This window comes from Thamnophis elegans, chromosome Z (genome assembly GCF_009769535.1).
Source record: "Thamnophis elegans isolate rThaEle1 chromosome Z, rThaEle1.pri, whole genome shotgun sequence".
Classification (NCBI taxonomy): domain Eukaryota; kingdom Metazoa; phylum Chordata; class Lepidosauria; order Squamata; family Colubridae; genus Thamnophis; species Thamnophis elegans.
In genome coordinates, this window is record NC_045558.1 from 98925997 (window position 1) to 98947778 (window position 21782).

Consider the following 21782-nt stretch of genomic DNA (forward strand, 5'->3'; position numbering starts at 1 on the left):
TTTTGGAAAAGCACTTTTCAGACTTAAAGTCAGTTGTTATTGTTATTCACAATGTTTTGCTTAACTTTTGGCGATCTACAGAACTCAGTATTGTGGGCCATTCTCACTTGGAGCAACTGTTTGCAAACTGATCTAGACAAATCAGCATTTAACCTGCCTTTTGACTTTCTGCATGGTCTCTTAAACTCAAAAGAGGATAATGAGCTACAGTTTGTGCTTTGTAGTTTCTATATTTCCTCATGAAAAAAGTTTTAAAAGGAAGTGAGAGAAACAAGAGCAGGGAGACAGAGAACAGACAATGAAGTGTTAAGTGTTAAAAGAGGGAGCTACTTTGCCTTGTTTGAAACCTAAACTGAAAAGCAAAGCTGCTCTTCCCCCTCCTTTGCATTGTCCTTTTAATACTCAACACTTCATTTTCTGTTCTGTCTCACTGCTCTTGTTTCTCACTTTTCCTTTTAAAACTTTTTTCATGATGAAATATAGAAGCTGCAAAGCACAAACTGTGGCTCATTATCCTCTTTTGAGTTTAAAAGACCATGCAGAAAGGCAGAAGACAGGGGATGTGCTGCTTTGCCGAGGCCAGTTTACAAACAGCTGCTCCACATCCAGTAAGAACAGCATATAATACTGAATTCTGTAGATCTCTGGAAGGTAAACAAGGCATTGTGGGGGATGGAACAGGGGGACAAAGAATGCCCTGTCTCCCAGGGACCCAGCAGGGCAAGGGTGGGGGAGGGAAAAGAGATAGGTGGGCATCAGTGTCTCTGCAAAGATATGAAGTTGCCAAATAACTTTTGTCAAATTCTTATCTTTGAATCATGGTTGTAATGGCTTTTGGGAGGTCCGTTGTAACTTTGAAAAGTCACTAAATGATCTGTCGTATCTCAAGGGTTACCTGTATCAGTTCTTGGAGTATCTTGCATGTTTAACAAATGGAAGAACTCTCATCCAGTGCTTCTCTAACTAGGATCAGCGAACAACTAGGTTTTCACAGGCAGCATGTAAGTATTCTGGTCCCAAGATCTAAGAGAATGCCTTTTGTTTATTTTGAACCCATTCAATTTCATTGGCCAAATAAGTTCACAGTTGACTCAGAGGTCACACCAAAACTATTGAAATAACATTGTCACTGGAAAACATCTAGATGAAATCTCACAAAGAACATGAGCTTTGAGTGAAAGGCGCTGAAGGTCATGTAACTTTTGGTGTATTTTTTTGAAAGAAGATTTTTAGCATTTACTGAAAGATTGAACATAAAATCTCTACAGGAACTGAATACTGTACCTGACTGTTAGAACTTTATTAAATAAATTTCACTGCACTTCAGTGAAATTTGCTGCAATTAAGACATATTCAATATATTAAAATAATGAAAAAAATGTGTATAGTATAATGTTTTTATTCCAATAACAACCATGGGTGTTGCTCATATAAACTTTTGATATTCTGCATGTTTCAAAACCTAACACTGCTTTAAGCACTCATATTTTCTGCAAAGCTATTGCTTTAAACTTTCATGGCTTTATTACCATTACACTGCTTTGGGGAGCATCTGGCAGCCATCAGTTGCAATGCTAAAAATGTTCCCAAACTCCAATAAGATTTGAATGTGGGAACACTTTTTAGAATATTCTGTAAATATACCCCCAATCCTAACCAACACAGAAAAAAATTCAGAATACATAAGTTGGAAAGGATGTTGGAGGTTCTAGTTGATTCTAGTTCAAAACTCTGCTCAACCAGGATACCCTATGCTATTCCAGACAAATGGCTGTCCAATCTCTTCTTAAAGATCTCCAGAATCCATAACTTCTGGAGGCAAACCATTCCACTGATTGCTTTCACTGTCAGAAAATTTCTCTTTAGTTCTAGTGTTGGATTTCTCTTTGATACGTTTGTGTCTGTTACTTCTTACCTGCCCTGCTCTGTGGTGTTTTAGAGACTACACCACTGTATTTTAGTAGTAAAGACCAACTGCTAAATTGGGGGTGCAGAGGAAGCATGCACATACTAGGAATTCTATATTTTTGAAAGGCCCCAAAGTATATAACCTCTAAGATGATTCCAGAGGACAGCAATACTTCAAATATAAAGAATGGTTATTGATTTAGATGGGTTTCCATCAGGCTGCAAGAAGGAAATTCACCAGCATTCCTAAGGAAATTTAGGAATCTTCCAGATTTTATAAACTCAGTCAATCACATATTTAATTCAGGGTTTATACAAATAACCAAACAAATAAGCAAAATGCTTATTCAATTTAATAAAAACAATTGCCCACTGCAGGCAATGAAATGTGCCCTTTACTCAGTTTCACCTTCAGTTCTTCTTCATCAAAGAATGATGCAAAGTGATGATTCTTTGAATTCTTCTTTAAATGTTCTTTCCAAGTACCAAAATAAAGAAGGAGGAAAAAAATCCCCAGTGGACGTAAGGGAAACTGAGACAGCCTGAGGTCTTAAGAAAGACTGCTGGACTGGACCAAAACATAACACAGTAGAATGAAAATTGGCTAATGGACAAAATAAGTGTCAATAGCAGCACTTTTTCATTAAAGTGCATCAGCGATCACTTTGTGCAGCTAAAACAAAATCTCACCAAAGATGCAGCTCTTGCTTATTCTTAGAGGAAAAGTTTAAGAGGAGTAGACAAATACATGCAGAGAGAAGACAGAGAACATTAGCTATAGCCTGCTTTCTTTCTGTTACCAGAGACTGGATACAATCAGATGAAATATGTCTAGCCAAGGGATAGGGCCTAGGTCATACTCCATATGTGACTGAACATAATTTCCACCTTCCATGACTACTGGCTGCATTGATTAAGATACAAGTTGCAGTTAAAGAGTTGGAGATCCCTTGGTCACCTGTTTGACAGGCTTGCATTAAAGAGTTCATTTAGCAAACTTAACAAGTATGCATTTTAGGTATGGTAGAAAGGTCAGACAAGATATGGGCTAACTCTAACCAGAAAGCACCACATATAATACAGCAGGCTCGTATGTAAAAACCTAGCTGAGACTGTATACTTAGGATATTTTACAGTGTTTTTTTCACTGACAATTATGAATGCTAATTCAATTAGCCTTTATGTTTTGAAGTACCAACTGATCACTTATTCTGAATATTTGTCACTATGGACTGGTTTTAAAAAATAAGAGTTTTAAAATGAAACACACAGTGCAGCATTTCCAACGTATAGTATCTCTCAACTCTCCCACGTATAACACAAAGGCAACTGGATTATATACTTTTGTTTTAAAGGATAACATGGTTTTAAAAGTGGAATGAATTCCCCAACTCTCTCCTGCTCATCTTGAATGAGAGCTCACTGATTAAACAGTAGGTCAAACATTAAACTGAATGAAGGTGCTTCGTACAATGTATATGTTCTAACATTTACAAGATGTGATAATGTTGTCAATTTGCTTATCAGGCTTTAGAGAGCATCAGACAAATTGATGGACTAGCAGCTATTCATTAAACTTATAAGTTCAGAAGTAACATACATTTAAATATCATGTTACTCTTCGTGTTGTGAAGAGTAAAAGAGCAAGATTTGATTTCAAATTTTCTAGCTGCATTGGTCATTTGGAAGCAATGGCTGAAATGCAAAGCCATAATACTGTTGTTTGACTATGTCCATTCAGCCTCAGAAAAGGGTCATCGAAGAAAATCCAGTAATATCTAGAGGACCAATGGGTGAGGCTATACATTTAAAGTGAGCATGCCACAAAGAACAAATTTAGGCCAACTTTTTTCCAATGAACTTAGCATTAAAGACACGGATGTCAAATTCGAATGCATCATGATGTATTGCGACGTTTTTGCCTTTGTGGAGCTGGGGTGGGCGTGGCCTGCATGTGAAGTATCCTGCCCGTGGGCCGCCAGTTTGACAGGCCTGCATTAAAGAGTTCATTTAGCAAAACTCTGAAGAAGGTCATGCTGGAAAATGGTGAATGTTACAGTGCATGAATTAATATAACATTATATTGTTAATCCATTTTCTGGGTTTGTTTAGTACACTACATCTTAATTTAAACAGCCATAGAATGATAAGATTTTATCCAATTCTCTTCCCAGGGCAGGAATTCTTAAACCATCCCAGACAAATGACTATTCAACCTTTACTTGAAAATCTCCAGTAATGGCACACCCATGATTCCAGGAAGCATTGCTGAATATTATCTTAGGAAATTCTTCCTTATTTTTAGTTTCAATCTCTCTCTGTAATGCTTCTTCCCACTGGTACTTGTACTAGACTGTGGAGTTCTCTGCATTCTTTCCTGGGAAAACTCTTTAAGTATTGGAAGACTGGTATCGAGTCTTTCTTTAAACATACCTAATTCTTTTCATTGAATCACATGATTCAGCCTCCTTGATCCAAACATCCTTCTTTGGTGTTTTCTTCCACACTCTTTGCAGTTTCTCAGAGTCCTTCTTATATTAAAAAAAACCAGAACAACGTACCATATTTCAAGTGCAATCTGACCAGTGCAGCATACAGCAGAACTGTCATATCACATGATCCCAAAGCTACATTTCTTTTGATATAGCACATGATTGTGCTATAGATTTGATATGAGCCGAGGTGGCGCAGTGGTTAAATGCAGCACTGCGGGCTACTTCAGCTGACTGCAGTTCTGCAGTTCGGCTGTTCAAATCTCACCGGCTCAGGGTTGACTCAGCCTTCCATCCTTCCAAGGTGGGTAAAATGAGGACCCGGATTGTTGTTGGGGGCGATATGCTGACTCTGTAAACCGCTTAGAGAGGGCTGAAAGCCCTATGAAGCGGTATATAAGTCTAACTGCTATTGCTATTGCTATAACACTTACCTGTTGTCTACCAGAATGCTGAATTCTGTCTCACAAGTTGAGCCAGATATCATCACCTATTCTGCACTCATTCATATCTTTTACTACTTTCACGTAGAATCTATATTTCTCATCACTGAACTTCAGATTGTTGGTTAGATCTCAATCAGTGGTGGGATTCAGCCAATTTGCACTACTTCGGGAAAATCAGTTGTTAACTTTCTGAGCAGTTTGGTGAATTGGTTGTTGGAAGAAATCATTAGGGCAGAGAATTGGTTGTTAAATTATTTGATTCCCAGTTGAATCCCACTGGTCTAAATACCTATCCAGGTTACTTGAAGGACTGTCCCCCCCACTGGAATTGGCCTGTCCCATTCGTTCCAAGCAGAGGAGGCATGCTACGGGTCCCATCAGCCTGATTACTCCAGCTGGTGGGGTCTAGGCTGTTGCTCTCTGCTGTTGCTCCTGCCCTCTGGAACATCTTATCCCACCCCCAATATGAGGCTGGTCCCTACCCAACTATCCTTTCATAAGGGCCTAAAGACCTGGCTTCCAATGGGGAACAGTACAGTGGAGGTGGTTGATTAACAACAGATCCCAGCCCCCCCACATTCCATGCCCCTGCCCTCCCTATGTGTCTTTAAATTTTTACCTTTGCTTTTAATTTATTTGTGTTTTAATGTAGACTATTTGTATACATATACGTATATGTGCCTGTAAGCCACCCAGAATTACCTTATGATAAGATGGAGCAGCTAATAAAATTTATACATAAATAAATAATAAAATTATCAAGATAATTTTGAACTTTGAACTTTTGTGAAGTGTTAGCAATCCATCTCCCTTTTTGTGTCATTTGCATATTTTAGTAATTTATGAAAATATTGAAGAACACTGGGCCCAGAGAACTATTGGAAACCTTGATATAAAATCATAAACATCTTACATTAGCTGTCGCTGTTAACCGGCTGTGAATTGTAATAGGAAGCCATTCTTTCCAGATTCTAGTGTTTTAATTCAGCCTTACTTAAGTCTAAGTATACAACATCCATAGCATTCCTTTTGTCTAGTAATTTTGTTTAAAAGGAAAAGCAGAACTTTTATCTGACCTGTCCTATTTTTAACAAAATCATGCTGGCTTCAAGCAGTCACCTTTTCATTTCTGCTCGCATGCCTACATGTCAACTTTTCTAATGACTCATACTAAGCCATAAGAAAAATCACTAGCAATGTTTGAATTGATCAATACTATTTCTGTAAATGTAGCTATTGAGTTTGCAATTTTGTTGGTTAAGCATAATAGGAATGAAGTTGGTAATTTTCATGAATAACTACAAGATTAAATTCAGGCCTCTATAGGTTTCGTCTAACACTACAGAGATTAGATTAAAATAAACCAAACAGGTCATACTATGTGCTACTTTGATGTGTAAAGCCTATTGCTATCTCTCAGGGCTCATGACTTGGATCATGGAATCCTTATTTTATATTAACATATGTCAAGGATAGCAAATTTAAGGTTTTCCAGATGTTGTTGAACTAGAAACTCCAGCTAACATGGCTAATAAGGAAGCATGCTCAAATTGGGATTATGTAATACGGTAATTAGGGGACCACAAATTATTCATTTCCTACTTTTATGAATGGAGCAAGGTAGAAGGGGAAAATCAGTTAGTTATTGATGGACAAGCCATGACTTTTAGGTACAGGATGTAGAGTGAGTACAATGAACCTCTTTCACATCAATTGAATAAGTGCATAAAATAGCCTAAGACACTTTGTTTTCTATAGTCTCTGGGCCACCGGCAGAGAAGGGAAATGCCAATGACCTTTTCTCTCTGGAAAAACACAGCTAATTGCTTGTATTTCTCTGTTCATTAGGAAAAGGTCCAAAATATAATGCGATGAGAGAACATTTGCATGTTCCTCTGGGTGACATCTCTTGCTGTCCTTATGAAGGTCAAGAGCAGCCAGAGCTGGCTTAGAGACAAAATCTCAGGCCAACACTCTCTCGTCCATCACCTCTGAGAATTTTATTTATTCTTCTGCATTGTAGCATTTTAAGGATGTTACACATCCAGCAACACTTTTAGCATTCCCAGCAACATAAATCAAGAACCTTGTCACCTTTTTATGGCTACAACTAAATACTGATACCTAGTAATACAGCATCTTAAGATCATTTAAAAGAAAGCAATGTCTTTCCTGTTGTAAGTGTTGATCTCTGATCTGAGATTGTTTTATGGAGGAGTTGAATTAGAGGGGTCCAAGATGAAGTCCTACCTTGGACAAAAGAACTGCCACAAAGATTTACAAGACTAAGAACCAGTTTCTGGTCACAAGGAAATGTGAAAAAGTTATTCTATAGAGAAAGATATTGGCAAAACTATAATCAGAACAGCAACAAACTACTTGACACTGTCCAAATGTTAGGGATTTCAGTTCCCATCAACTCCAACCAAAATACCCAAAGTAAAGCGCTTGTAGGAACTGTTATCTAAAACCTGAGGGTATCAAATCCTCTACTCCAGTACATATACATAATGTTAAGACACATACACAGAATTATAATGTGATTTATATTAATAATGCAAAGTATAGATATTTATGTTACTTAGTCTCCAATCTGGGTCTGTCCTTGAAGAAGACCCAGAAGTTACAACTGGTTCCACATGCAACATGCAATTTTGGGCACTTTATGTTTCATTTGTGTTAAAACACTGCTGCATGAACTTCATTGGCTTCCAGTTATTTTCTGGGTGAGATTTGAGATAATGGTTATCACCAATAAATTCCTAAATGCCATGGTGCTAGTTTATCTGTGGGACTGCCTCTCCCTGAGAGTACTTACTCATTCCTACCAAGTTAGATAGGATGCGGTGCACTCCATATCCTTTCCCTTAAATGTTGCTATCTAGTTGGACCTCAGAGATGTGTTTTTTTCATGGCTCCCCTGACCATTTAGAGCAGTCTGTTCTCCTGAGATTTGGAGGGTCCCCACTCTTCTGAAGGCCTGTGAAGACCTGGTTCTTCACCAGTGCTGTGCTAAGACAGAAGTCCAGCAAATGTAAATATGGAATTAGTGGAATGTTGTAGCGCTATGATTGGGCTATATGGTGTTGTTGTCAGGTTCATATTTGTTCTTTTTTTTACTGAATGTTATTGTGAGTTCTCTAGGATTATCATGCATTGGATAGGTAGCCATATACATTTTCTACGTAAAAAACTTTTTGGATCAAGAAATCCTTGGTGCATTTTCTTTTGCCAGATTCCTTGTTTTTTTACATGTTATTTACCCTGAACACAATTTAATGTTTCAAGTTTCAGGATACTTTACTCATTATCTTTTAAAACCCTTAAAAGATGCATGTATGTAATTCAAATCTCAACACTAACATTACCACAATAAGAACTGTGTTCGCCATAGCATGTTATTTTTTCTTGTGAATCAGAGTCACCTTCTTGTGTGTATCCCAAAGTTGCTTTTTCAAAAGGCAACCACACTTTGTTTTTCCTTGAAGATATTTCGCTTCTTATCCAAGAAGCTTCTTCAGTTCTGGGAAGGGACTACACCTCTTGTGTCTAGTACCTTCCAGTATGCGATGTTGATGGTCTCCCCAATTGGACTATTGGTCATCAAATGTTTTCCAAATATAAGGCAAAGAGGCCCTTCCACAGCCACTCCAGGAACCTTATCAACTATTCCCTGACTAAGCTTAAAGACTTTTCTGCTGAAAGGACAGATATGGAGGTTGGAGAAAGTGGGATATAGATATAGATGGTGGATATCAGAGCATGCTGAAAAGGGAAGCCTGGAGAGGAAGTGCTGGAAATCATCCTTATCAAGGCCTATATAAACAGACTCCCCATCTGCCTATACCGCTTCATTTGGGACTTGGCTTATTTGTCAGGAACTAAATTGACCGTTGGCTTACCTGAATCGTCGTTCTCTAGGCGCTCCAAGTATGAGTTAACTGCCCAAGGACTGAGTTCAAAGATTGTGTAGCCACACCTCCTGCTCCCTTTAGGGAGTCAGTTTTAAAAAATGAAGAGATGAGGCCTAGAAGGATTTTGGTAACAGATGTACTATGTCCTCAGAGGTGGAACTCACGCTCCGGTGGACTACCCCAGGGTGAGTTCCCGCAGCGCCTAGAGAATGACCATTCAAGTAAGCCAACAGTCATTCTCCTAGGCGCTGCTTGGAGAGTATAAGCATGGGACATACCCAAGCTATGTAGTCCTAGGGTGGGAAGAAGGAATGTCCTGGTTAGCAGGATCCGCAAGGACCCATTGCAAGACCCTCCATTCAAAGGAAGCTTCAGCGGCTCCAAAATAATCCAACTTGTAGTTCCGGATGAATGGAGATGGCAAGGACCAGGTAGCTGCCCTGCAGATCTCCTTGATAGGTGCTTGCATGGCCCAAGCAGCCGTAATTGTGACGCTCCTCATGGAGTGAGCCATTATACGAGGAGGAACAGGCCTAGCTTGATGTTCATAAACTAGCTTAATGCAGGCGCGCAGCCAGTGTCCTATGGTGGAAGATGATACCTTCCTGCCCATGGAGGTGGGCTGGAAGTATATGAAGAATGATTACGACTGTCCTCTTCTTGTATACCCGCACTGCGCAGTGCACGTCCAATTTGTGCCAGACGCGCTCCCTGTGATGTCTGGGGTATGGGCAGAAGTAAGGGAGGATGACCTCTTGTGTTCTATGGAATAAGGAGTTAATTTTTGGGAGAAGTGGCAGTTCCAATCACAGAATGATATAAAGGTCCTCCCTAACTGATAGCGCTGCCAGCTCCGAAATTCTGCGCGCTGAAGTGATGGCTACTAGAAAGGCAGTTTTAAATGACAAATGTTGCAGGCTAATGGATCGAATTGGTTTGAATGGTGCCAATGTTAGGGTTTGCAGGATGATTGCTAGGTCCCAAGTAGGGTATCAGTGTACTGTCGGGGGGCGTAGATTGGTAGCCCCCTTCAGGAAGCTACAGACCTTGGGCGTCTGCTGAATGGTTGAGAAGTATCCCTGGACAAAATGGTGGGTAGAGCAGCCGTCTGCTTATGAAGCATGTTGGGGGCAAGGCCCTTGTCCAACCCCTCCTGGAGGAATTCCAGTATTTGAGGGATTGTCACTGCGGTGACGATCTTTGAACTCAGTCCTTGGGCAGAAGATACTGGAGATAGTAAGAACAGAACTGGAAACTTTCTGTATGGAAACCTGGTAACAATTTTAGGTCTCATTTTTTTTTTAAAGGAAGTAGAATCCAATAAGACATCTATTTTCAGTCACATATTAAGTCACTGGAGCTATAATTGCCAACTTTTCAGGTATTCAGCCCATTCCCTGCCCTCAAGGATCAAGACAGGATCAAAAATGGAAATTCAAAGGTGATGCTTTTTCCATCCCAGCACAAACAGTCTGGAGAAAGGTGACTCTATTGAATTTTTGCTTTTCATCAGACAGCACAAAAGCTGTTCTACATAAATAATGCAATGCTTTATAGACCATGACATTAGATTCTTATTTGTGTTGCACAAGCCACCTGTTCAAAAAATTGTGAGTACCAACTAGCATTTTCCAATATTGATGCAGTATAGGGCATTGACAGTTGCTGTTCAATATGTATGGACAGAGGGAATGAGGGAGTGAAGATTTATTATGTTGGGTTCTTTAGAGTTTGCTAAACATATCATTGGTCAATTAGGCTGAAAATATTGGGATTTGTAGTTCTATAATCTTAGGGGGGTTAAAGTTTTCAAAACTGTACTGACAGACTTAACTCCAAATACCTCCATGACAAAAACAAATAGCCACTCATACACTTCTCCCCATCCTTTGGGGAAGGATAGAAACCAAAGCAGAAATTATAATAGTCCCCAACTTTGAATAGTCTCTTCCTTCGATAACAATAGCAGATTGTTATTACCAAGCTGAAAATTCTAGGCTCCTATATATTATCATCTTCCTTGTATTTTTAAAAGATTGAAATCCTGTTTTGCCCCTAAGCCAGCATGTAAAATCTCAGGGGGAGGGGAGAGAGGAAAAAAAGGCATCAGTTGTCGTGACATATTTTGATGCTAGTATTTGGATCTCCTCAATTCTGTACCAAATTACATGTTGTTATGGCAACCAATTGCTGCTGATTACTTGCTATCACTATGTGCAACATGGTGTACATGTAAGTACATGTGTTGTGTGCATATACTGTATGTGTATAATCAAGTACGCATCATTTTTAAGCTTGGGGAGAATGCTTGTCTCTGCAAAAAGATAAAAGATCCAATTTGGAACACCTTCACCTAATGGAATTTTTGATGAGCCACACTTAGGACACACACAATAGCTTTAAGAGTTATAGACCTAGATTAGACTGTTCAGAAAGCAGTTTTCAATGGTATAGAGTGGAAGACAGCTCTTTAAAAAAAAACACTTAGAAAGAAAGAGAAAGTCTCTAATGGCCTTTTTTTTTGCAAACAAGCTGTCCAGACTGAAGTGGCACACTAATTCTAGAGCCATGGAACAGATAAGGAACTGATTTCAGGAATCATTAGATTTCCAGGCCTGGGAGAGTTCATATTTTACATTAAATTTCTTACCCCTTGTTAGAATAATCAGATATTCCAGAATTGCACAGGGCAGATGGCTTGAGCGATGGAACTCCTCATTTTAGTCCAGTCTATAGTAGCTAGGAATTCATGGCTGCCTTACAGTGCAGAGCAAAGGCAGGGTAATTGATAGGATTTAGAAGTTCTTATACTGGATCATCAGCCACCAGTATTGTCAACCTAAATTGCTTTTGGAATCCTGTTGGGGAAATATTACATCCTGGTTAATTGTCCTTAGCACAAGGACAATTTAAAGATATTGAAGATCCATAACTGAGCCTTCTGATTGTTTACACTGCTTTTAAGAGAATTTATCTAATATATTTTTGTAGTATAACACATAACACATAACTCAAAAGGAGAGAGGACAGAGTTACATTGGAGAAACAGGATGAGGAAAGAATTAAATTGCTTTTCCCTATAATGCATGTCCCAACTCACCACACATATACTCCCTTAACAGCTTTTAAATAAAATTAAAGAAGTGGGAGATCTGATCAAGTACTTTCAACATCTCATCTATTCCTAATATTTTCAATCCCTGTGGTGAGTTGACAAGTTGGTGTCATCAGCAGTATAAGCACTGGCAGGAAGATGTGAAATTAAATTCCAGCTCAGTCATGAAAGTCATTGGCAACTTGGTCAAATAATAGACAAGTTCTAATCTATTTCTCTTGCATGTGTTTTCCAAGAAAATGTAACAAATAAGACAATTACTATTATGTCTATCCACACACTCATGTTTAGGGTCTCCAGAAATACTCATTTAAGCTTTGCATATGTTTCTTTGTATAGGAGTCAGATCTTCTTTGTATATGACATTGTCCTCTTAGCTAAGAAAATGGCTGGGTTTCCATCTTCTGAACAAGGAGGAAGGAGAAAAATATATATCATACAATTTGTCTGAGTTTATATAATGATTAAGCTATGATTTGCTTAAAGATTGTTGAGTAAACTATAACTGGATGGAGTTTTACAATACATTGAACCATAAAACCGTACTTTGCAAATCCTTAATCCAACATCAAATAAATCTCATTAATGGTATGAAGCCATTATTCACTTCTTATTTTCACTTTCACTGCCACCCTTTCACTTATTTTCCTTTTTCTCGCAAAGATGAAGCTATACATAACCAAATAGACCTCTCATACCGTTTACACTTATTAGAATGTTATCTGTGTTCATGGTATTGTTTTTTTCATAATTAAAATCTAGTTCCCAGTGAGATGACAAACCCATATTTGGACTATATCATTTCAAATTGCCAACAGTAGTATTTGCACATTGATGGTAGTCCACTTGTCTCTATTTACAACATAGTCCTTTCAGCAGTTCCAAGAAAGTCCCACACCCATTTACTATTCAAGTGAATCTGAGGGCATATATAAACTTCCAAGTGGCCTCCGCTATACAGTCAGAAGTGAAGAAGCTTCTTGGATGAGAAGCGAAATGTCTTCAAGGAAAAACAAAGAAAGCCCAGTTGCCTTTTGAAACCACTTTTGGGACAACCATGACTTGGATGAATGAGAACCTCCACAGAGATTTCTGAGAAGCCTTTGGATGTTTGCCCCACAGTCTTATTATGCTGCTACTGCTGAAACCTGCATTAATCTGGCGGAAGAGGAAAATATCCGCATATAGTACTACTGGCTGTTAATCAGCAGTACCTTTACATTAGTAAAATGCATGCAAACATATTGGTTTAGAAGGTAATCTATAAATATTCCAATTTGTACAGAATAATGTGAGCAACAATGAATTTTGATTGTTCTTATGGCATGCTGGCCAAAATATGCCCAAGCTAACCAGGACTACTTTGCCATTAGTGGGTAATGCTGCATGTGGCGCAAGCACAATGTAGCCTTTTGACATCGTATTAAAAGTAAGCAAGCCAAAGAGATTTGGATCTATTTGGAAATGATCATGCCTTATGAAAGATTGCTGCTTGGAATGTAAGAAGGATAAAAATATAAGGATTATGAGTTAATAAATTGAAGAAAAGAAAGAAAAATGGGTACATGGCTGACAAATGTAAGAAAAAGTATAATTGTATAATAGCAGAATGAAGGTGGTCTGATAATACAAAGTAAAAGCATATACTGGAGGTATCATGTAAAAGTGTAGGGTTACTTACAAATGAAGGAGCTAAATAAAATGCATGTCAGAAAATATATATTGGTGAAATGTAAGCTGCCTATGAAAATACAAATAACAGATTGAGTGAATTCCTTATTAGGATCATATATGTTGTGAGTGCTACTTTGTGCTTTGTTCACAAACAGAAAATACAAAGATATTAGATCTGTTCATCTAAGGAAGCACTCACATTGGTTTTGCTCTTTTGGAGATAACAACAATGAAAGTATTAATTGTTAGAACCTTACATAGTGCTTTCCATTATGGCCTTCACTGAGATCTGAGGGAAAGAGAACTTTTCCTTCCAAGGAAACTTTCTATAGCAATATTCCCACATTTGGAGCTCTTAAGTCTGTCTGTCTGTCTGTCTGTCTGTCTGTCTGTCTGTCTGTCTGTCTGTCTGTCTCTCCTCTCCCCCCCCTCTTGTGGCTGGCTCTCAGTAAGGTTTTAGCTTTGGTGGGATGTGGTGTAAGCCAGTATAGGTTTTTGGTTGGCCAAAATACATGACTGCATTTTTGAAACTTGTTTGTTTGATTGTTCAATTAATTTATATAGCTGACCACTTCAAATACCTGGTTCACATACAGCAGTTAAAACTATGTAAAAACAAATAACAATATAAAATCAAATATACAAGCACATATAAAATCCATGCAACAAACCAGTCATTTAAGTATAAAAAAACCACTATCAACAATCAAAATATAACAATTGGAGAAGTTCTACCGCATTCTCAAATCTCCAGTGGTAAAACCAGGCCTTATGAAAAGCTGGTAGGTTCAGGAGTATGAATTTTCAAAGACAGGCATTATGACAGGCTCTTCTGGGCCCCACCAGTGGACATTCCCTAACAGGAAGAACTCGGAGCATGTGTCTTCTGCCAGACCTAATACGACAGATTTAATCGGGAGAGTATGGTAGTTCCTCAAATAATCTGGTACCATGACATGAAGGGTTTTGTAGATCATCAGCACCTTGAAGTAATCAGTGAAGTTCACAGACCAGAGGTATAATGTGTACTGACTAAAGAGTTCACATAACTGTCCCCACATAGCTGCCTTCTGCATCAGCTACATGGACAGTAAATGTTTTGTCTGAAACCCAGAATGGGTTTCATTTTGGGTTTCAGTTTTGATGTTTGCTGTTTTTTGTGTGTGAACAAGGTAAGATTGTAGAGAGAGAAATATAAGATCTGGGGAATAAGATTGGTATTAATTAGATTTTAGCTGTAGGTCTTTTCACTGAATTCTGGCTTTTAATTTTTCTGCCTTATTTTTCTTATTCCCCTTCTATGCTTTTCATATTGTAGCTTACCCCAAAAGGGAACTGTATGATTGAAATATATGATAAATGATTAAATACATGACTGGAGTATATTTTAGCTATATTTAATCAATTAATTATAAGTGAATTATACTGTAATTCAATTTTTGTCTTAGTCTAAGCCATTCCATTTTGGACAGCATTCTTAGTCAGATAAAATTGTGTAGCCTCGTGACAAAAATTATTTATTAAGTTTTTTCCTATCTTTGCATATCTCTCCTCCAAGTCTTATCCACATTCTCAGGGTCTGATTTTGTAGTTATGGCAATTCCAGATATAATCTTAAAACAAAATTCAGCAAAATATTTTTAAAATAGCGTAAAGACTAATGTATATTGCTGGTCTTTAACCGTAATAAAGATCTTACTTACTTACTTCTTAAATCTCAGAAACTGTGTTGTTGCTGGTGCAACAAAAGGACCACTGATTTTTTTTAATCATATCCACAGCTGAAGTCATCTCTATACACTGCTGTTATTCTTGTACTGCTAATATTAAAACCTGGTTACTCCTCAAGGCAGAGCAGAGAGATATCTTAAAGTAAACACATGCCCACCGTCACTTTCAAATGCTAACTTTACTGAAGAAAGAGTCAATATATATGAAACAATTTTGGATTTCTGCTTTGAAATCTAAACTCTATTGATGACAATGTATAAAATGACAGTGTTGCATTTAAAGTGGGGGAAAACCGGATTCAAATTTTTCCTCTTAAACAATGCCAGATAATTGTACATCATTCAAAGAAAAAAAAATAATAATAAATAATAGCAGAGTAAACCATGTCTATTTTTGTTTACAGGTGGTGCTCAACTTACAACCATTCATTTAGTAATCATTTGAAGTTAGATTGGCACTGTAAAAAGTGACGTTGAGCAGTAATTGCACTTATGAACACTGTAATATCCTCACAATCATATAATCAAAATTTGAGCACTTGGCAATCAAAATGTACTTGCAATGGTTGCAGCATACTGGGGTCATATGATTATCATTTGCTACCTTTGCAGCTGGCTTCTGTAAAAGAAAATCAATGGGGAAGCTGGACTCATTTAATGACTTCATGATTCATTTAACAACCATGGCAAAAAGGGTCATAAAATCAAGAGTAACTCACTTAATAATCGTCATTTAGTAATATAAATTCTGGTCCCATTTGTGGTTATAAGTTGAAAATTTCCTATATATAAGACAAAATGTTACCAAACTCCAACCATGGTAACAATTAGGAATAAGAACAAATTTCTCAAGTTTGTTTTCATATTCTACATTTTCCTACTATCAAGGTTATTGTAGTCTATTTTCAGATTGGCTCATGTGACAATAATACCGATAAAATTATGTAATGAAATGCTGTGTTGTCCTTTTTCAGAAATGCATGCACATTTATATAACCTTTTCCATGAATGTTTTATTCAGAGAACTGCACTGAAATAACTAACCGCATTTCAATTTGGCTATCAGTTTAATGGGAGAAAGGGTCTAACATTTAAAACAGGATTGTACCAGTTCCCCATTTTTTATTTATACCTTCCAAACACCTGGAATATATTAAGGAACCAATTGTGATAAATTCAAATGGGCTCTATGTCTATCAGTAGGTTTTGTTGTGAAAGCAGTAAAGCAGCTGTTAAATATGAAATGCTGGAGATACGTTCTGTTTCAGAATTTCCCCGATATGTATGATATTCATAGCTGGGAACAGAAGGAACAGACTTTACATGTCCTCACTGTAATTTTAATGGCATAAAAATGGGAGGCTGTCTGAGCAGGTAGTAACATCAGTCGGATCTTGTCTAATTTGGAAATTATGTGGGGTCTGGTCTGATTAATACTTAGATGGCAGGTTATTAGGGAGTACCATGGCTATAGCTGAATTGAAAATATTTTTGAAATAGGATACAGGTGAATCATGTCTGTACTATTGCCAAAAAAATACATTTATTGAGAGCAGGTTTGGTATAGTGGTTAAGAGGGTGGCTTGGTAGACTATGAATTCTAGACTTACTTAGGCATGAAAACAGGTTAAGTGACTTTGGGCCAGTCATTTTCTCTCAGCTCAACCCAACTCATAGGGTTCTTGTTATGGATAAAATAGGAGGAGGAAGTAATATTATGTATATTCATCACTTGTGTTACTTATAAAGTAATACAGGTGGGATTAAAAAAAATCCTACATGGAATTCATTAAATCATAAAGAGGCAAGCTTGATTTAAAAGAAATTTTATGTTTGCTGGAATCTGGGAAGTATGGGAACTGCAATTCCATTATGCTGGATTCAACTTCTACTTATTTTTAACACTAAAGATCAGCAAATATGAATGAAGAATGTAGCAACAGATAAACAGAACAAATAGTTTTTCTCTCACCTGTTTCACCCCATATTGGCAAGTACTCATCTTGCTGAATGTCCAACATTATCTCCAGTCCATTTCCTGTCCCACCCTTAAACGTGGTCAACAGTGGATGCCCCTCTTCGCCTGAGTTAAACATGTAGCATTTCCCATATTTCGTAAACACCTAGGGAAGAAAGATAGAAAAAGGACACTCAAAAATCATAGCTGATAAACATTCTTAAGGTCTGTGAACTTAATTTCAGAAACTCTAGGTGTATAATACTTTATTTGATGCTATTTAATATCATTTAAAGGACATAACTCTGGGTGGCTTAAAATTAAAAAAGAAGGAAGGAAAGAAGGAAGGAAGGAGGGAGGGAAGGGAGGGAGGGAAGTATACATCCAGAAGCCAAACTTTCCATAAAAAGCAAAACAGAGATCAGCCAAGTTTTCAGTGACTTTCTGAATAACACCAGGGTGGGAATCATATGGATTTCTGTGGGGATGCTGCTTTCTCATTGAATCATCTTTCAAAGCCTAATTAACTGATTGAAACCTTTATATAAAATATTCCTACAGTTCAAACATATGGATATACATTAACCATGAACACCATGAATTATACCATTTGATTGCTTATTTTTAAATTATAGCTTGCTAAACCAGCTCCTAATTTTAAAAAAAGCCGAATTAATACATGAAAAAATGACTGTAAGTAATGTAATTAATGCCATTACATGTGTGATCATTACGCAGTAGATAAACTGTAGATAATGTAATATTGCAGAATGTTGTACCAGTACCAATGTAGTAGCTAAAACAGCAAATAAACAAAGTATGGAATATTTTTACATCTTTTTCACAATTCCAAACTAATCATCTAAAGATTCTAATAGAGACAGCTTCACAAACATCTTGTTCTGCATCAGCATAGGGAATGTTGTTTCTTGTAGATACCAGCTTTATCTTGGAAGAGAAGTAAGAATGTACAATACTCAACTGCTTTATGCACCTATGTACTAGGAACTCTTTCAGCAAATTTATCCATTATAGTATCTATATCTTTATATTTTACAAAAAAAAATTAAAGACAGCCAAAGAATATGGAATATTGTAATATTAAAACTCTTACTATAACATATGTAACTGAAGTTCAATATTTAAGAAAAAAACCACTACTAACAGATAAAATGCAAATTAAAATGTACCTTTTCCTCTTCCCCCTTTTTTCAATTACAGCTAATATTTGCAATCCTTATATATAAAGCACTGTGAGAAAATGTTCTTATTTTTGCATAATATATTCTGCTTTTGAATTTTTTAAGTCTGAGGGTAAATAATAAAAAAATGTTTCCATTTGAAAATTATATATATTCTGAGGATTCCTAACACACAAAGAAGTAAAAAGTTCATAATTTAAATGAAAAATAATGTTTTAATAAATGCTATATACAAGGACAGAGACCAACAGGGAGCAGCTTAATGAACTAATCCACAACTATAATAAATTCTCTTGTAAGTCATGACAGTCATAAGTCAAAGCCCAAGATCAACACAATTTTACAACTCTTTTTAGGTGAATCAATTCTTATGTGCACTTTTTGCCAGAAACCATTTAAAAAGGCTGGAAACTGGGAAAAATGTAGTAAATTGTGGTACATAAATATGGAATGTTGCAACCAGCCATAAAGGTGAGCCAGTTTCCAGCACTAGAAATGTGGTCATGTGACCACAAGTGAAGGATATGTGTGTGTGTGTCATCAGAACTCTGGAACTGGCATATGTAGCTTTTCTGGGGTCCATTATAATGTCAAATGCTTGTCAAGTAACTCATCGTTAAGAACAGACTATGCACTATAGAAATAAGAAATTATCAATAACATGGAATGGAAGTATGTTGCATGCTACTATTTTTTGAACATTGACTCTGCTGCCAACTTTTGTTCAAAGACAGGATCAGTAAGACAAAAGGGTTTGTGAGAGGGAATTAATGCAGGCAACATTATTTATACATTAATGCAGGCAATGTTATATATAATTGAGAAAAAAGAGGTAATCAGAATATTGTCAGTTTTGGGGCATATCTGGAATCTGGACAGAATTGAGGGCTGATAAAATGTTGATGTTAAAAACAGATGCTACTCACAAAATCCTTCAGAACAGATGTAGCTATAGATAATTACCAGTTGCTTACTTAGGGACCATTAGAAGTTACAACAGACCCTGAAAAACTTACTTACATCCTAGATTCAAAATCCTTATTTCAACCTGCCCACTGTCATAGGATTATATTTTGGGCACTCAACACCCAGCTCACATTTATGGCTATTTGAACCATCTATGTCATGCTGACTGCAATTTATATTTTTTGCCAGAACCAGCATTTATTTCCAAATAAAGTGTCACTTAAAGATCAATGCAAAAAAGTCCATAAAATCAGATCTGGTCATGTGTTTTTCCCCTTTATGACTGCCATAGCTTGTGACTGAAATTATGGCTCAATTATAGTCTTAAGTTGAGAACTACCTGTCCTCACAAAGGTAAATTCATAAGGTTACTCGGTATTACCTCTTTATGCCTCATCACTCTGCTCTCCCATTCAAAAGCTTTCAGCTAGACTGCTTTCAGTATTAACCACTTATAAAGCATATCGTACTTGTGAATATCTTTTAGTTCATTTTGTCTTATGATATGGTCATTGTTGCATTCTATTATAGCATACATGGATTAAGTGAAAAATAAGTGATCTTTTACGCATTGCTTAAATCTGCATTTTCCATTGAGATTTTTTTTACAAGTTATATCATTTCTGGGGCCCTTGATTGAGTCCAGTCTATTACACTGCATCAGTATGTTACACTATTTAAATACTTTATCTCAGAAGCAACCTTTCCCTATCTCATAACATTTAGGTTGTGAATCTGTTGGACTTCACTTCCCATAATCCAAACCCAGCACTGTTTATCTGACCAGACTTTATGGGAAGGGAGGCCCAGGATACTTGGAGGTATCAGATTGGGGAAAACCTGATATAATAAAAAATACTGAACTCCTTTTTCAAGATCTTTCAAGATTCAATATTATATAAAAATGAAACAAAGCTGGTTAAAAAGCAAGATGGTTCATTTGCTCCTGGTAAGATGCTGGATTTTGTTTTTTCTGATACCAATACAAATAGTATGATAATGGGCCATCAAAATTTTAGATGAAAGAAACACTTCTTTAGATGAAAGAAAGCTTCTCACAGATCATAAAACATCTGGAAAGCAAAGAAGTGAACCAGAGCAGCGGAGATCCTAAGAGGCCTCTCCAAAAAAGGAAGGGGGTAGAGAAAGTAGAAGCCCTCACCAATTTGGCTAGAACCACCTATCATCAGAAGATCATGGCTGTGCACAAGCTTACACTTATGGCATGGGGTGGGGTTAAAAATGCTTGAGGCACAGTAATTGAGTTTGGATTTTTAAGTACCACTGTGTTTTTAGTTTGGCTTTCAACTTGTTAACATTTCTTAGGAGAATCATCAACATTTATGTTACCGGCTGTTGTTTTAAAACTTTTTAATATTTCCACATTAAAAAAAATGCTTAAATTTCTCCATTAAAATCTGCCACAGTGTTAAAAACATCATTAAAATTTTCTTTAAAGTATAATGTATTTTGTGGATTGGAATTTTTAATGCAGTTGAAGTGGGCAAAATCTAATTTTTATGGATGCCTATTAATGTGACCAACTAAAACCAACATTGACTAGCCACTAGCTGACATTGACCATCAATGGTTTGATTTCTCTTAGAATAAAGGACATTAGTCCTTTATTTCTTAGTACCTATTCAAACTACAGAACCCTTTCTATCTCAACTCTTCTGAGAACTCTTATAAAGCTATCACAGAGGCTTCAGAGAATATTTTCCGACTATAAATATGCATGAATGTTGGTCGTGCTAGTTAAAGCTACAGTGTTGGTCATACTGCTTAAGGCTAGTACTGCATGCAAGTATTTTGGTCATACTAGTTAAAGTTAGTTATGCTCCTTATACAGAGCATATGCAACTCTTCACACATATATTAAAATCTCATTAAAGTAATGATTTATTGCAAGTATTTTGGTCATACTAGTTAAAGTTAGTTATGCTCCTTATACAGAGCATATGCAACTCTTCACACATATATTAAAATCTCATTAAAGCTACACTATGCAGAAAGAAACTGATAATAGTGGATCCACAAGTCTTATAATATTAAAACTCTTAACGCATTCAAAGAAGCTGAATCTGGATTAAAATCAGGAAATACTATTAACAAATGAAATTCACTACTATAAGAGAACTCAAAGTAAGAATAATCAGACAGTACACAAGCTTATCAATGGAGTCCCAAGCATGACAGATGAAATAAGGTTTTAAGTAGAGAAGAAATATGCCTCTACTACTGTATACTCAATAGAAGCAAATGAAGTTTGATCTTGATACCTTGTTTGAAAGCAACCCAAGGCTTCTGTCTGACTCTTGCTTGATACTGGAAATAGAAACTCGGGAAATCCAAAGAGAGATGTTTTGTATGACAAA

The 21782-nt window shown here is 36.8% G+C and overlaps 1 protein-coding gene across 1 annotated transcript in view; it reads right to left on the reverse strand.

Moving 5' to 3' along the window:
- Positions 1-21782, reverse strand: part of LOC116522271 (acid-sensing ion channel 2-like) — a 584351-nt gene that overhangs the window by 60207 nt on the left and 502362 nt on the right. The window contains 1 exon segment of the mRNA XM_032237078.1: positions 17252-17402. Coding sequence (XP_032092969.1) covers positions 17252-17402 — 151 coding nt within the window.